The 15,801-nt window shown below is 35.7% G+C and overlaps 2 protein-coding genes and 1 long non-coding RNA gene across 4 annotated transcripts; all 3 read right to left on the reverse strand.

The window, feature by feature from the left end:
- Positions 1-1,396: 1,396 nt before the first annotated feature.
- On the reverse strand, positions 1,397-2,073 carry LOC140797544 (uncharacterized). The gene is made up of 2 exons (XR_012110683.1): positions 1,882-2,073; positions 1,397-1,758 (listed from the first exon to the last, which is right to left on the reverse strand). It is a non-coding gene; the product is annotated as an uncharacterized lncRNA (long non-coding RNA).
- Positions 2,074-3,685: 1,612 nt separating this feature from the next.
- LOC140797543 (uncharacterized) lies at positions 3,686-8,135 on the reverse strand. 2 transcript variants are annotated; one of them, XM_073151092.1, is made up of 3 exons: positions 7,954-8,135; positions 4,284-5,953; positions 3,686-4,155 (listed from the first exon to the last, which is right to left on the reverse strand). In XM_073151092.1, exons 2-3 carry the CDS (start codon positions 5,947-5,949, stop codon positions 3,788-3,790), a joined length of 2,034 nt encoding a protein of 677 aa, XP_073007193.1. In that variant the 5' UTR covers positions 5,950-5,953; positions 7,954-8,135; the 3' UTR covers positions 3,686-3,787. The 2 variants fall into 2 exon arrangements, with proteins under 2 accessions (XP_073007193.1, XP_073007194.1); XM_073151093.1 differs by having other exon boundaries at positions 4,284-5,964; positions 7,954-8,092.
- Positions 8,136-9,740: 1,605 nt separating this feature from the next.
- On the reverse strand, positions 9,741-15,788 carry LOC140797545 (uncharacterized). The gene is made up of 3 exons (XM_073151094.1): positions 11,934-15,788; positions 11,196-11,367; positions 9,741-10,319 (listed from the first exon to the last, which is right to left on the reverse strand). The coding sequence occupies exon 1, from the start codon at positions 15,733-15,735 to the stop codon at positions 14,080-14,082; it is 1,656 nt and encodes a 551-aa protein (XP_073007195.1). The 5' UTR covers positions 15,736-15,788; the 3' UTR covers positions 9,741-10,319; positions 11,196-11,367; positions 11,934-14,079.
- Between the last annotated feature and the right edge of the window lie 13 nt (positions 15,789-15,801).

A 15,801-nucleotide genomic window follows, 5' to 3' on the forward strand; every position in this document is an offset into this window, starting at 1 on the left:
GGATGTTTGCTGTTCTAGGTTTTGTAGGAGGTCAACAGAGAGATGATAATTGGGGGATTAAATTAGGAACCGGTTGCATATTATATACTTCTTGCTAATGTGTACATTCTTTTACTCTTTTTTTTCTTTTTCTTTTAATAAATCACCACTGTTTATTATAGGAAACAACCTCAAATGGGCATATATAATTAAATAGATTTTCCCTTTTGATACCTATTCTTTTGGAGTGGAAATGCCTTATTTGTGGTGTTCTTATAAACGTAGGATATTCTGCATGACAGATTTGTTATTGGATTATTTAGTTTAAATAATAATTATTATTTTTTAGTATAATATATTTTTATCGTTACCACGTAGGATATCGTACTCATAAGACATATAGCACTACTCTTGTTGTAGGATTTTTTGCCTTGCTAAAGGTTTTTATTAAGCTTTAAATGATCATTTGTTGTGTTTTATAAATGCATCATAAATGCAACCGGTAAAAGTAACGCTTTGGATAGATAAAATAAAAGAGAAAAAAAGTTTAAATTACTTTGCCCTCTATAATTATTTGTACTAAATCAATCTTTATAGTTACGACTAATATAATACTATTAGAGTTTTAATCTCTCGCCCCAAATGATCAAAATTGTGATTTTATCCCCTCCGACAAGAGTAAAGTAGAGAAAAATTTTATTTTGATAAAAAAGTGGTCTTATTTACGACTAATAAGGTATTTATTATAAAAATAATTATTCTTATGTTTACTTATATTTATAAATCAGAGTGTAATAATTAATTTTGATCTGATATAAAGTTAAAAAAATAAAAAAATATGTTTTATTTTTTATGAAATTATTATAAATACTTTTTAAGTTGATATAAAGTAGATTCATAGGATAGATATTAAGAATAAATCAATAATTAGATTAGTGTGTGATATAAGATATAATTTTAATGAATAATATTTATATTATATAATAGAGTTATTATAATGATCGTTTTTTGCTTTCTCTATTCAAAGAGAAAGATTTGTTAGTTACTTTTTTCTTCACCCATATATCCAAATAAAAAGGAGAGAATATTTTCTCTCCTCTTATCATTTTTCTTATTCCACGTGTCCTCTCCATCAAGATAGAATGTAAGTGTAATACATATAAAGGTAGAGAATATTACTAAGTGTTATACAATAAGAAGATGGTTATTATTATCCAGAGATTTTTACATAATTGCAATTGAAAATTTCAATATATCATAATTATCATTACATTATTTAAATATTGTAATTATTCCTACAGAAAATATCTATAATATTTTTTTTTTTTGTTGAGAGAGAGAGAGAGACCATTGTTGCTGGGTTCAGACCCGAGATCACTCATATACCTTTAACCATTTAAGCATTATCCCATTGGCATATGTAAGCATGGCACTACTCTTTCATTGAGACACAGTGCTATTGATCATGCACAAAAGGAACTGCAACCTGATAATGAGTCTGAGAGAGACCATGTAACAATTATAAAAAGTTGGCCACCTCACTGTCTGAGTGTTCTGCATCACCAACTTTTTATTATCATGTAAGACAGGAAATATTGGAGCTACTTTAAGAGGCAAAGCAAGATTCCATACTTGGCCTTGTTTGTTCCTTCTCAAGTTTTAATTGTTAATAGGAAGGGTAAGCTGTCTTCATAAGAGAGCTCTCTAAAGAGCCTCTCTTTTTCTTCCTTTGAGCGACTGTATTGATGTTACTTTCTCTTCTAACCTTTCAGCTGGAAACTAGAGACAGTAAAGTGAATCAAAACTTAGTAGAAACATCTGCCAACTGCTGAGAAGTGAAGAATATGAATTCCCTAGCAGTTGATGCTTAACAAGAATGCATAGTACTAAAAACCCAGTTACCTGGTTCAGGATACAAGTCAGTTAGTTAGAAGTCCCCCAGCCTTCTGAAAAGATCTCAGAATGGATTATTCTTCAAGATGTCATAAGTTGAACAACCTAAATTGAGTAGATGAGCATATAATTCTGGCAGAAATCACTGATATTGTTATGCCCCATATCTGAACTTTGGGCAATCAGTGTTAAAGAGAATTCACAACAAAATTTCGGTGTACATTTCACTTATATTTCAGCAGTTGTGCAATCATGTATCCACAATTTGTTTGGCAAAAAATATCCACCTCAAAAATTTCCAAGTAATAGCATATAATGCTAAATAATGATTCAGATAACCAACTAAAAATTCGAAAGACATGATTGCTATCAAGGCGAAGCATCCAAAAGTCACAGGCAGGAATGCTTTCTTTTGGGTCTTAAGTGATGCATTGCAGGCAAAGGTAACTGAATTTTATCTGACAATCATAATTCAGAACAAAGATAAGCAAACATGAATCCTACAAATTAAGAAATTCACATAAGCCCTATGAGAAATGAACTCTAGGATAACAGGCGAGAAGATACAATATAGAAATAAGTCAATAACTAAAAAGCAGCTCATCAAGCACAACAAAGGGAAGTCTTGTATGGGATGCTTTAGAAAATGAGAATATTCAAATGAAAACTTAAAAGACATCAAAGTTACAAACCTTTTTTGTACATCTTCAGACTCAAGCATTAAAAAGAAACCTAGAATACAAACTACTGAGTGTATATGAGAAGAAGAGCTGAAATATTATAAGGACATTGACGATTAAAGTTACAGGTTCAGGAATGCTGATTAGGAAATGTATGTCTTACTAAAATGAGAAGAAACACCACGAAATCCTGACAAAAAAATGCTATAGCATGTGATATGAAACAGTATAGAAATTACCAAAAAATTAACCTCACATATGCTGAAGTGCACATCATACTACAGAAAGGCATCTGCTGCAAACCAACAACCTTCAACCTGTTAACAAGAACTAGGATAAAATGGAAAAAAGATGGATAAGGAAAAAGATGATCTCAGGTAATCTTGTAATGTGCAATACAAGCTGAGCAATTCTAAGATAAAGTGGTTCTTTCGTTACTAAGTAGTTTGACAAGAAGAATGAAAATCAAACCACCAAATAAGTGTTGACTTTTTCTTCAAATAACAACTAAAAGGAAACAGAAGTTCTAAAAAGTTGACATCATCTACAAGCCAAACAGATAAAATAACCTGAGGTTTCAGACTAACATCTCAAGTTCAGCATAATGGCATCACCTGAGAGTAACCTCTAGAAAGCAAGTTAAGGTGATTTTTTACTGAGAGTAACCTGAGTATCTCGCAAACTTGACTGAAAAACCAAAGCTGATTTTTTTTTTTTTTTTTTTTTTTTTTTTTTTTTTTTACAAAGGCATTATCAATACTCAGGAAGAACTGCTACTAGTACTTTCTTTGAAAAATCAGCAATCTAAGAAATTGCAGAGCACAAGGCTCAAACTAAATTGGGCTCAGGGAGGATACAAGGAATGCAGCCTTACCCCCAATTGTCATTCCGTAACTTGATCCCATGACCACCGCATGCAAGTGGCATGTTGAAGCGCCAACAGTGATAAAAGAAAATATGTCCATACTCCATACAATATCACGAAGATCTTCTATAAAACATGAAATTAAGGAAAACCAGAAAGGAATAATTAATTAACTTGTGGGGAGCCTACTTGAACATGGCTCAAAAATATATGGTCATGGACTCATGGTAATAATCTGTAAGTAAAAGCACAGAAAAGAAGTTAGATATTAACTTGAATAACTACTTAATATGTAATTTCTATGAATTAGTAATAAATTGTCACGCATGTACAACGCTTGCAAATACTTCTTGCTCGCTGTTATGATCAATTATTCGTAAGCTGAAGGGCTACTTCTGCATCCAAAAGGAAGATTGTCTAACCATGAATCATCTAAAATTAGTGATGAAGATTCAGACTCCGTTGGCCACTCACAACTTACATCTATTTCATCATATACAACTGGTCTACAATTTCCAGCTCTGTTTTGGCTTATAGCCTGTAAACGGAGATTGCAGTGCACATAAACTAAATCGCTCAGCTTTTCTAGTTCCATCTTGCTATATTTCTTCATAAACACATTCTCAAAAGTGCTCCAATTCCATTTGAACCAGTACGAACTACATGGCTGGCTAAGAATCCGCATTGCTGCCCTCTGCAAGATTGGAATCTCATAACCATATGCAGCCCACCAATCACCTAACAATTGAGAGAAAAGAAGAGATTAGATTGTCTAACCAATTACTGCTTCAATAAATCTAATAAAATCTTTAGCTTGGTCATCTAAAGCTCAACATAAATTGATTTGCAAAAACTTAGGTCCATACCAGGTGCATTCAATGTCCTCCCCATTACAGCAAATTCACTACCTAGAGCACCTTGTGCATTTAAGTATACAGGTTGTTCCTTGGTAAGTGCAATCTTGTCTTTCTCATCGGGAAACATTTTCCACATGGCCGCATGGAAGCCATTTCTCATGTTAGCGTCTAGCTTAAAATTTGGGTTGTAAAAGATCGAGGGATTGAGGAAAGCGGCAGCTGCATGTAGATGATAAAGTTGCATGCTCCATCTCCTCTCAATAATTTCTAAGATTGGCACACATTTCTCTTCACATCCTTTATAGAGTACCTTAATTGCCAGTTTTGCTCTTTCTATACCCTCATATATATAACCCATTGCAGGCATACCACCATCAACCACTCTCAAGATTTTCAGAAGTGGCTCAGATATACTAACAGCTTCATGTGCTGATTTCCAGAATCTCTCAAGAAACAGCAATGACTTAAGTGCTTGCCCATCAGGTGTTCTGCTGTATACAGATGATAGCCAATCAGCATGGGAAAGCATGTGCTTCAAATTCTCTTCTTGAATTACAATAGACCTCAAAGTAAGGAAGTGGGTCACAAATCTCGTCAATTTTGGTCTAATCAGCTCTTTCCCTCCAGTAAATTTTCTCACAATATTTAGTATCCATGGGTTGCTGTATATATACCTTGCAATGGTCCTGGCCTCCTCTAAAACTGAGCTTAGCCACTCCTGCTTACTCATATCCTCCAACATCTTCTCAATACAGTATGAAGAACATGGAGACCAAAATACTGACGGATACTTCTTTAGGAGGAGCCCTGCTGCACAATTATAATTGGTTGCACTATCTGTAACGATTTGCACCACATTCTCCATGCCAACTTCAATTATAATAGAGTCGAGCAACTCAAACAGATAGTATGCATCATCTGCACGAGATGATATATCTACTGATTTTATAAAATGTATTCCTTTGGGTGATGCAACTGAAAAAACTAAAAGTGATCTGGAACTTCCATCTGACCAACTATCTGACAAAATGGTGCAACCTGTTTCTTTCCACTCATCCTTAAGAACTCTGTATCTTTCACCTACTTCTCCTTTAACTTTTTCCAAAAGATCTGATCTCAACATATCATAAGTGGGTGCTTTATAGCCTGCTCCACATTCTGCAATAGCATCAACCATAGCTTGATAATGGATAGATTTAGTTGCACTGAAAGGAATAGAATTATGAAAAAAGAATAGGGCAACTTTTTTATTGGCATTATCATGCTTTTCCTTTTGAGCATCATCTATAGTTGGTTGTGCACTTGTCGAAGGGTGGGGTAATAACAAAGACGGACATGTGCTGCCGTGCTGCCCACTAGATCCAGCATTATTGGCATTGAAACCACTGCTGGCGGAGGAACTATTTTGAAGACCATTGAGTACCTGATCTATCTTAGGCTTCTTGGGAGCTTTCTGTCTTTTAGGAGTGCTTAAGATGCTGTGAATTAAATCTCTCACATCATCTGGAACTTCACTGCATGGTACAATGTCCTTATTCTTTATCTGAGCCAGATGGAATTTCATCCTATAAACCCCACCACTGAACTCACGACGGCAATAGTTACATCTAACTTTTTGTCTTGTCGCATCAACCAAGACACAGTGCTCCCAGCAAGCATCCCGTCCTCTCACCATCAGCCTGCATTTAACCTAATTAGGTGCAGGTGTTCAGGAAAAACTCAAAATCTGGAAATTTGGAACATCAGTAAGCAGGATACAGATATGAACAACTAGATCTGAAGAAAAGTTTAAATAAGATGTAACTCTCCAAAAGTTGAAAATACAAAAATAATAGATTGAAAGACAAACATTACCTTAGTAACCACCTACCAAAGAGATTAAATACATCAAATTATATTATATAGTCAATCATATGCTGCACCCTGCCACAAGGGTGTGGTTTTGATTGCAAGTTCAACAAAAAGCATGGCATGTAAGGCTACTCAAGAAGAAATCCAGAAACGAGTTCAAGAATTAGGTGGCTGAGGAGTGAGGAATTAAAAATTGACCCAAAAATGACTACCAAAATTCCAAAGATTGAACTCAGAAAGGATGCCATCACTGAAGCACCACTAGGTCAAGGTTCTCTAAATGAAGATTGATCACATCACAAGATTATTCTCAACAATGAAACCACCTACAAACTAACCCACATAGCAGTTAACTTTTGATCTTAAGAATGCTATCCAAATTCAATTTTCAGGTGTAACCTTTTCTTATGGAAACAAATTAATCAATTCAAAGGTAGTGAGTATAAGATGATCCAAGAATCATGTTCAAACTTCAAGAATCCAAAGAATCAAGCTTCATAACAATTTTCGAAACCCCGTCGCTGAGATCATGTCCAGTTGTTGCGAAATAGTGTAATGCAAGAATAGGTTCTCCGTTATCAGAAAATTCCACCAATTCACAGGCAAGCGGTCATGAGTTCATTGAAGGAAACAACCTCTTCAATAATGAGGTTAAGGTAGAATACATCTTGCCTGTTTAGACCTCGAATTGGCAGGAGCCTCATGCACTCCGACTCCTTTTTCAAGAGGACATCACTAAATGTGATAGTAAGGCTAAGGTGTCAATGAGTTTTTATCTCAATTAAGTCAGCAATATTATCCTATAACCAGGAAAGCATAATAGTAGTTGTTATGGAGGTCCTTTAACCACTCAAGCTACTGATAAGGATCATTAACCAGTCAGGTCAAAAAATGAACCTCTTTGGAATATGACATGGACTCAACACAGTTACAGCCAGACGCCCAGACCTAATCCTAATATTAGATAAACTTTACACTGATGCCAAAGGAAGTCTTGGGCACATAGTAACAACTAGATGCATATCTGACACTTCAGCTTACTACAAAATGTTCTCATTCAAGATAAATATTGTTAGGAATTGAACTCACAAGGATTGACAGACATACCACTACCTGCAATTGACTATCAATTCCTTCTCTTGCTCGACTTTATCTTATAGTAAAAAAGTAGAACGAATTAGGATAATAAGCTGTCAGAAATTTTGCCAATTCCTCCTCTACTACAAATAGTCCTCCGGTATAACCTTTAGTAAAAGAGTTGGAGATGATGATGATGATGCACGACTTGAAAAAAATATAACATGACTTAGTCAAAATGACTTTTCTACTATTCCAGTGCCCTGCAAAATGACTTCTCTGATGTTCTAGTACGAAACGTTTGTTTTCCTTTCCCTCCATTGAGTTAGGCACAGACATTATAACTAACCCAACGTTCATATCTGTGTCCTTGGCTCCTTGCACAAAGAGTTGAGCCTATAAACATTGAGACCTTGTATCCTCCAAACAACTCAAAGCTATCAAAATTTCTTCCCCCAACATCCTAAATCTATCAAGAAAGTTACAATTAACACTGAAGAAAGAGCTAAGTTAAAGAAAAGGTCATCCAGATCGATCGATCATGAGACCAAAGATCTCAACTTCTCAAACAGAACAATCGAATTGGCACAGAATTCAACCCCTAATAGAGAAGCAAAAATAAATAAATAAAGTTCACCACAAAACTACAACCGACGGTCGTCCATTAGCCGGGCTGAGCACCATAAGAACTATCGGAAAGAAGATAGAAAGGAAAAAAAATGGAATTCCAATAAATGTGAATGATTGTCACCTCGGACTGGTGGAAGACGGGGAACGAGATGTAAAGACAGCGAGATAGCTAGATAGATATAGAGACAGATGAATAAATATAGCAGGCGACGAAGAGGCGGAGCTCTTTTCTGCGGCTGCCGCGGCGGCGGCGGCAGCGCCCGATGCGGTGGCAGGCGAGGGCTTTGGGAAAGAAGAGAGAGAGGAGGTGGGAATGGGGGGAGAGAGAGAGGAGTGGAAAAGGAGTTGGAAAAGGAGTGTGACGGAGAAGAAGGTGGAGATTGGTAAATCTTGGTCGTAGGATTGATGCAAACAATTGATTGACGGCTGTGATTTGTTCTTTAGTTCTTTTATCTATTTTTTTTCCTTTTCCAAGGGCTTTGCTACTATGTACTGAGATTTATCATTATTTAGCTAAGAATATAAACTATAATTTGTCATATTGGAATGGGTAAACTATATTTTGGCTGTGTAGTTAGCTTAAATTCAATTCAACCCCCTTAGCTCATTTATATTTTTATTTATATAGCCTTATCCCCTTATAATTATATTTAAACTATAACATAATTTTTTCTATCATATTTAACTAATCTACGTATTTAATTTGAAGATACTCATTAGAGACAAAATAGTAGATAATTTGATAAGTTTTTCAACCCACTAAAATAATACTAATCGAATTTTAGAGGATAAAAATATGATGAGAATATTAAACATATGTCTTATTTTATTATATCTTTATCATTTAAAAATTTAATTGGTATTATTTTAGATACATTATAAAGTTTATCTAATTATATATAACTTTGTCTTTAATGAATATCTTTAAATTTAACCTATAAATTTGTCAAAATATGTAAGAAAAAAAAAATGAGGGCTTCAATTTAAATGTAATCACGAGGGAGTAAAATACAAATGAAATTGTAACAGATTGAAGTGAATTTAAACTTAACCATGGGAGAGAATAATTTCTCCTGTTAAAATATAAACTATAAAAATCAACAGCTTATTTATGATGTAATATCATCAGCCTGTTTAAGAAATTCATTTAGCGTCTACTATTCTTATCAGACATGGTTATATAAAATATAATTCTCATTTGTAAGCCAATGAAAATTTGGCACGAGAACATTAGTAGCTTAAAAGTTGTAGTAATTTTGCTATCTGGCCATTAATCTTCTCTAAACTTAGTACATTTTGAACACTAATGAATCCTCCTCAGATTTAGCGGTTTGAGTATTGTGCTGGTACAGGTTTTTTCTCAAACAAAAAGAAAATTAGAAGGTATTGTATTTGTATCTATAGAGCAAAAATTCTATTAACAGATCAACCATACATCAAATTAATAAATCAAGAACCATTTTGCATCCACAATTTAATTATATTTAATTTTTCAACTTATACTAATAGATTCTAGTATGCAGTATCTATATAAATTATGTGCTCTCTACTATAACCAAATGTACCTTGGCTATAGAAAAGATATGTACTCAATTTTATATGCTAAATTTAAAAAAAAATTCAATTATATTGCAAAAGCCCCATCACCAAACACAAGTATTTGTTGCATAAATATTTCTGCAAAACCATCTCCAGTCATCAGAGATCATGATAGCTTTAGACATAGATTTTGATAAGCTTTAAATCTCTAATGGCACAACATAACGATTTGCTCAGTAGTCATTACTATGTTAAGATGTTCAGAAAGAATTCTACATCTCATACTTCAAAGAAATTTGTCCTGAAAAAACAAATCTAGACGACTTGAGTATTTACAAGTAAATACAAAATTAGATCTGGAACACAGCATTGTAATAAATGATTGTTAAATCACTGCTCAGCAATATCATAATAAGAGAAGAGAAGCTTCTAATTAATGATAAGGTTATTTCTATAAAACCAAGGTATTCATGATAAGGCTCACATGTAATATGAACAGGAAAAACGGGAGCTACCACAAGCAATGCTGTTGGGACTGATATTGGGGCTGATAAAGACATATTCACTCATCCAGCATCAAAACCTTCGTTGTTCTCAATCCACATCCCATGAAAGCTCTCACAGCAATGCCACCAGGTGAAGAAAGCATGCAGCCTCCACCAGAAGCTGCAGTGCAAATGCCCATGTACTACTGTATGACAGAATCTGAAAGCATTGTAACATTTACTTGATTGTCCATCAACATTGCAAGATGATAATCTCGGGTGAGTGGTGTATCGGTACAGGGTTCAAGGGGTATACGGACCGGAGCTACTGCCCATGTTCACAAGCACAACTCTCCTCCCGTGTATTGCCTTCGATCATAAACTTTTTTAACCAGTGCAGCCGGTCATCAATGGGGTCAACTTTATCTTATATTATTATCAGTGACCTATGAACGAGTGAGCCCTGTAATGAAGATGCACATTAAATATCAATTGTAATATACTGAAGGGGTTAGGCCTAAATTCACTTCACCCCCCCCTAGTTTATTTGTGTCACTTTACCCTTACGATTATATTTAAAATAAAACTATTACTTTTTCAATCATATTTAACCAATTTATAAATCAAATATGAATATATTCATTAGTAACAAAGTCATAAATAATTGGACAAACTTTTTAATGTATAAGAAATAATACCTATTAAATTTTAAATGATAAAGATATGATAAATATATTGAACATATGTATGTTTTTATCATATCTTTATCATTTGAAATCTAATCGGTATTAATTTAATTATGCTGAAAATTTTATTCAATTATCTACAATTTTGTCTCTAACAAGTATTTTCAAATTCGAGCTGTAAATTAGTCAAATATGATGGAAAGTAACAGTTTCAGAGTTTCAATTTGAATATAATCACATTGGGCTTAAAATGACACAAATAAAATTATAGAAGAGTAAAATAATATTAGGCCTAATTACAAGAGGATAAAATATAATTTTACAAGAAACTACAAAGAGTTGATACTGAAGCAATGGCTAGTTAAAAGTTGCAAGAAACTATAGAAAAAGTACCCTTATTAACTAACTACATACAAAGGGCAATGCTATAGATATTGGTGACCTTCAACCACATATTATCCTGAGCAATTAACATCTTCTCTTTGATCAAAAACATGGTTTTTGACTTGGAAGTAGTATCCAAAAGTTAAAATAACAGTCGCGCTTAAAGATCTGCTTAATCAGTTTACTAACAACAATACTGCATACTCTAATAATTCACTAAAGAGCTCACACAAATAAAATCATTTCTTAAAGGGTCTTGTTAAATATACCAAGGTGATGAAGAACACACTGCAACACTAGATTTTGCAGAGTCAGCCTCAGTTGAGAAAGTATGAGCATCAATCCGTGATCCTTCGGAAACTCTCTATAAAGGTAGACGAATCCATCCGGGAACTTTCTTACGGCTTTCAGTTAAAGTTAAGATGCAGCAGTATTTCCAAGCTGTGGGACAAATAATGTATGTGAGTGTGTTCTGAACAGATATTTTCAGTTAACAAAGATTCTGTAGTCATTTCAATGGAAACCTCAACGAGTTCCTGTTAGAAAATTCATAAGCCGACTAATAGACCTAATTGAATTGGAAAAAAGGACATGTCTACAGGTGTCAGTCTTGGAAACTAAAAAAGTGATCCAATCTCTTGTTCCAGAGATCGACATGAGGTGTGCAGAAGACAAGGACAATAAACTTCTTGCACCTTCCATTCAAAGCCAGGGGTTTGTGCTAGTTGATACTTGTGTTTGTGTATATATGTCGTGTATATGTACTTCAGATGTATAAGTAAATATATAGTTATAGGTGAATATCTATATTCATTATAAGTTCCCTTCTTTTCCCTTCCATGTATGGATTTCCATTCCCTCAAGCAACAATCCAATGGAAAACTTAAGCATTTTAAACCCTAACATTCAAAGGGAAAAGAAGAAAAGGAAGACATTTCTAACAAACCTAAGTCTGCTTCAATGGTCATGAAATTGAAAATGCAGAAGAGGGTAAAGAACTTAGTTACCAAGTGTTTGAAACTCCCATATAAATGGACCCACCCATGAAGAAGGGGCCACTGCCTAGATAGACAATCCTATCGGCATACTTGCCATCTCAGAGAGGATTCATACAATAGAGGAAGAACTCAGCTCTGATTCCTCATGACACTTTTGCCAAATGGGTACTCCTATTAATCTGTGAAGCCCACAATTTGTCATAGTGCCACAGATAAACTTCCACCTTCCCCCTTTTAGATGATTTCCTGCTAATGGTTCTCCTCTTCAATCCAAAGACAGGTATCTATGGACTAATTCATTCAAGTTCTCATTATATAGGAGATGACAATGACAATGACAAATCTTGACCAGCCAAAGCCTCAAGAGGTGGAAACTCATCTCCCGCTATGGGGCCGAACATATGCTTACTATAAAGTTGGCCTTTTTCCCATTCCTGTCAGTTGATGACTGCGATTGAGCTTCAACTTCTTGCTTTGCAATCCTGAGTCTTGATGTCATGCCTCCTGGAGAAGATAAGAGAAGTCCAGAATCTCAAATAAAAACAAGTTTCAATGTGATAAACAATCTAAATTTCGCCATGATAAAGCAGCACTTGCAAAACAAAGAGGATCCAACACTCTGGTCAGACTGTTCTCATACCAATGCCTTAGGCTGTCAGATTTCATATAGATCTTGGAAATCACTAGATTCACTACTAGCACCCATATAGATCAGTATAATGAGAAAATGAGACCAGAATTTTATGAGAAGTGCGAAATGTATTTGGACAATAGTTGAAGGGTAATAAATTCCATAAATCTAATAGATTACGTATGATGCAGGGGATTAATCCCATTATGGACAAGATTAAGCAGTTGTTTAGCAGTACAAGCACAACAGCAATTATGAAAAATTATGTACAGAGGAGGATGAAAGTAATCTAGAATATTCAGTGCTACTTATCTCATTATGGAGGTTGGTGAACTCGAATGTAGTTTTTAATGAACTGGCAGTCACATTGAAAATTGCACGTGTTTGTATGAATCGACATCCAACATGAAATATATGACCTGAGGAATCATGCAAGGCAGTTTTTTCTGTTTTTCATATAATATCTGTAACGAGGTCTCTGAGAAAGTAGATGAATCAAGAAAATTGTGTTACTTTCCTTCGAGAAAAGACAGCCTACAAAAATAAGCAATAGCATTAACCGGCATGACTAGTTCAAACAATAATATAGACAACCCTGAAGCTGGGTCCCACAGAACATCCTGTACAAAAAAGAGAAAAGGAACAGTCTTGCAATTAATGCAATTACATGAAGATAAAAATCTTGTACTTGATAAAGTCAATAAACCACATTGCTCAATGCGCATAACGTAGCAATGCTATCATGGAGCAACCATAGTGCAAAACTATCTATGCCTTTACTTCAAGTCTTCAACCGTCAGAAAATATCCACATATAACTCCTGTGCTGTATCATGAAAGTAGCAATTCAACTAAACAACAATGATTTGAAAAAAAAGAAAAAAGAAGCAAAACTATCCCAGGTATCAGTCAATCAAGGGATTTAGAAACATCAACTAAGTTCATATTATGTACACTTGGTTAGGGCATGATCCAACGTATTTATACCGAATACATAATCCAAATGAATCGGAAAGGTGTTACAGTTAAGAGCTAATTTACAATGTGTTTGTATTTACTCTTTTCCCATTTACCAGTCACTTGTTAAGTACTAAATTTAAATGCATTTCCTTTTATTCCAGTCTGTATATATGGAATATTCTTTTTAAATCTTCATAAAGATCATAATCTCTCTGATTCAGATACTATGAAAGAATATTCTTACATGAGGCAAAGAGATGAGAGTAATGCATTCTTCCATGCATGCAAGCTGACTTTATAAGCACAGATAGAAACTCAAGTAGAAATGCGTAAATTATCATCTCATGGTATCATGTGGATAAATATGTCGTCCAATACACAAACCTTATATAGCCAACTTTCCTATCTATCTTGGATCTATGAAGTGCACGTCTTATGTAAGGGGTCTAAGGTCTAAATAACAAGAAGTTTGAAGTAAGAATCAAAGAAGAAAAATGCAAGCAAGTGAAATCATTACCAATAAATGAATAATCACCAAACCTTGAGTATTAGGCAACTTGATCCCTTAAGCTTGAGCAATTTTCTGGATAACATTATCATCCATTTTCTCAAGCAGATCTTTGGCTATCTTCCACCTGGAAGATCCCTGAAATGCACGTTCAAATGCATCTCTTGCATAGACCGGTGGATAGAAACCTTTTGCAATCATTGAGTTTAACTTGTCATATGCAGCCTCAAATCTACCTTCTTTGCAATAAAGATGTAAAATTTGAACCTCCATTTTCCTTTCCAACTTCAGTGACAAATCAATCCTGCCGTTTTTTCTTAGAAGACCATCCACCAAACTGGAGGTATTAAAATGTGGCTTCAAACCCAATCCGACCATCTCCATCATTAACCTATAAGCAGTATCCAAATCCTGAACCTTGCAGTAGGCATGGATGAGCATAGTATATGTCGCACCATCTTGTTCGCACTTCATCTTATTCATAGTTTCAAAGTAGCTTTGCGCGTCAACTACATTTCCTAACTTACAAAGTGCACATATTATTGCATTGTAAACTGTAAGCTTTGGCTTTAAACCCAGATGTATCATCCTCCCAAACAAATTACAAGCTTCATCTATACGGCGGACACCACAGAGTGCCCTTATCACAATAGCGTAACTTACATTAATAGACAATGGCTTTCTACTCTCCAACACATTCAGGATTTCAATTGCCTCATCAATCTTCCCCCAGCGGCAAAGCTCCAGAATAACTTTAGTCACAACACGTGAGCTTGGCAACAGACCCAACTTAGTAACCACTCGAAAAACCTCAAAGGCGGTCTCTGTGGCACTCTTAGTTGCAATATTAGGAACCAAGATATCAAATGGCCTCCGCCAATCCTTAACCTGGACTTTATCAACTAGCTCCTTCCTACCCCCAATCTCACACAATTGCCCAATAAGAGCATTAGCCACACTTCTCCTAGGTGCCAGATTACACCGTCGCATTTCATCGAACATCTGAAGAGCATTCTCCAACCTCCCAGACACACACAATCCAACAATAATACTACTATAAGAGTTCGCATCAGGTTGCCCAATCCTACGAAATATAGTCAGCGCGACATCAATCATACCACCAGAACACTCCGTCTTGCAAAGCAAATAGAGCACACTATTGAACACCAAGTTATCTGGATAACAATTCAACTCAAATTCCATCATCTCGAAAATTGCAAGCGCCTCTAGAACCCTCCCCTGCCTCCCAAGGGACCAAATACATATCAGAACAGTCCGAGTCGATACCCGACCATTGTTCGCTGCCACGGTCTTGAGAAGCCGCTTGAGATCATCAAAAGGTTCCCTTTGTGCGAGGAATCCCGCCACGTACTCAACTACGGCGTCGTCGAAGCGGAAACCGAGGTGAGACCCAGCCCAGGAAAAGAATTGTAGGGTTCTCGATCGACCCAACTGGCGGTGACTCCTGAGGATGTCCAAGACAAGGTCAGAAGTGAGTTTGGGCTTGAAATCCTTAAGGAGATCGTCTAGGGTTTGGGAGGGGTCGGAGGAACTTGAGAGCAGAGAGCAGATGGATTCGACGGCGGAGGGGCGGGAGGTGGCGCGGGATTTAGGCGTTTGAGGAGCTCTTGGGATTAGGGTTTTGGAAGAGTGGAGGAGACGAAGGGCGAGGGAGAGGAGGGGAGGGGAGAAAGGTTTAGTCCTCGTGAGCATCTGAAATGGAGAGGATTGTGAAGAGACGAGAGAACGGAAAAGGTGAAGCCATGAAAAGACGAACCG

Source organism: Typha latifolia, chromosome 11 (assembly GCF_019914945.1).
Source record: "Typha latifolia isolate L0001 chromosome 11, TyphaL0001v2, whole genome shotgun sequence".
Classification (NCBI taxonomy): Eukaryota; Viridiplantae; Streptophyta; class Magnoliopsida; order Poales; family Typhaceae; genus Typha; species Typha latifolia.

What these genes read in the sequence shown, in the direction of transcription:
- LOC140797543 (XM_073151092.1), bottom strand. Translation starts at nt 5,949, where the DNA reads ATGGTGAGAGGACGGGATGCTTGCTGGGAGCACTGTGTCTTGGTTGAT. An exon ending in GAGGACATTGAATGCACCTG is followed by an intron (nt 4,156 to 4,283) that starts GTATGGACCTAA and finishes CTCAATTGTTAG; the next exon opens with GTGATTGGTGGGCTGCATAT.
- LOC140797545 (XM_073151094.1), bottom strand. Translation starts at nt 15,735, where the DNA reads ATGCTCACGAGGACTAAACCTTTCTCCCCTCCCCTCCTCTCCCTCGCC.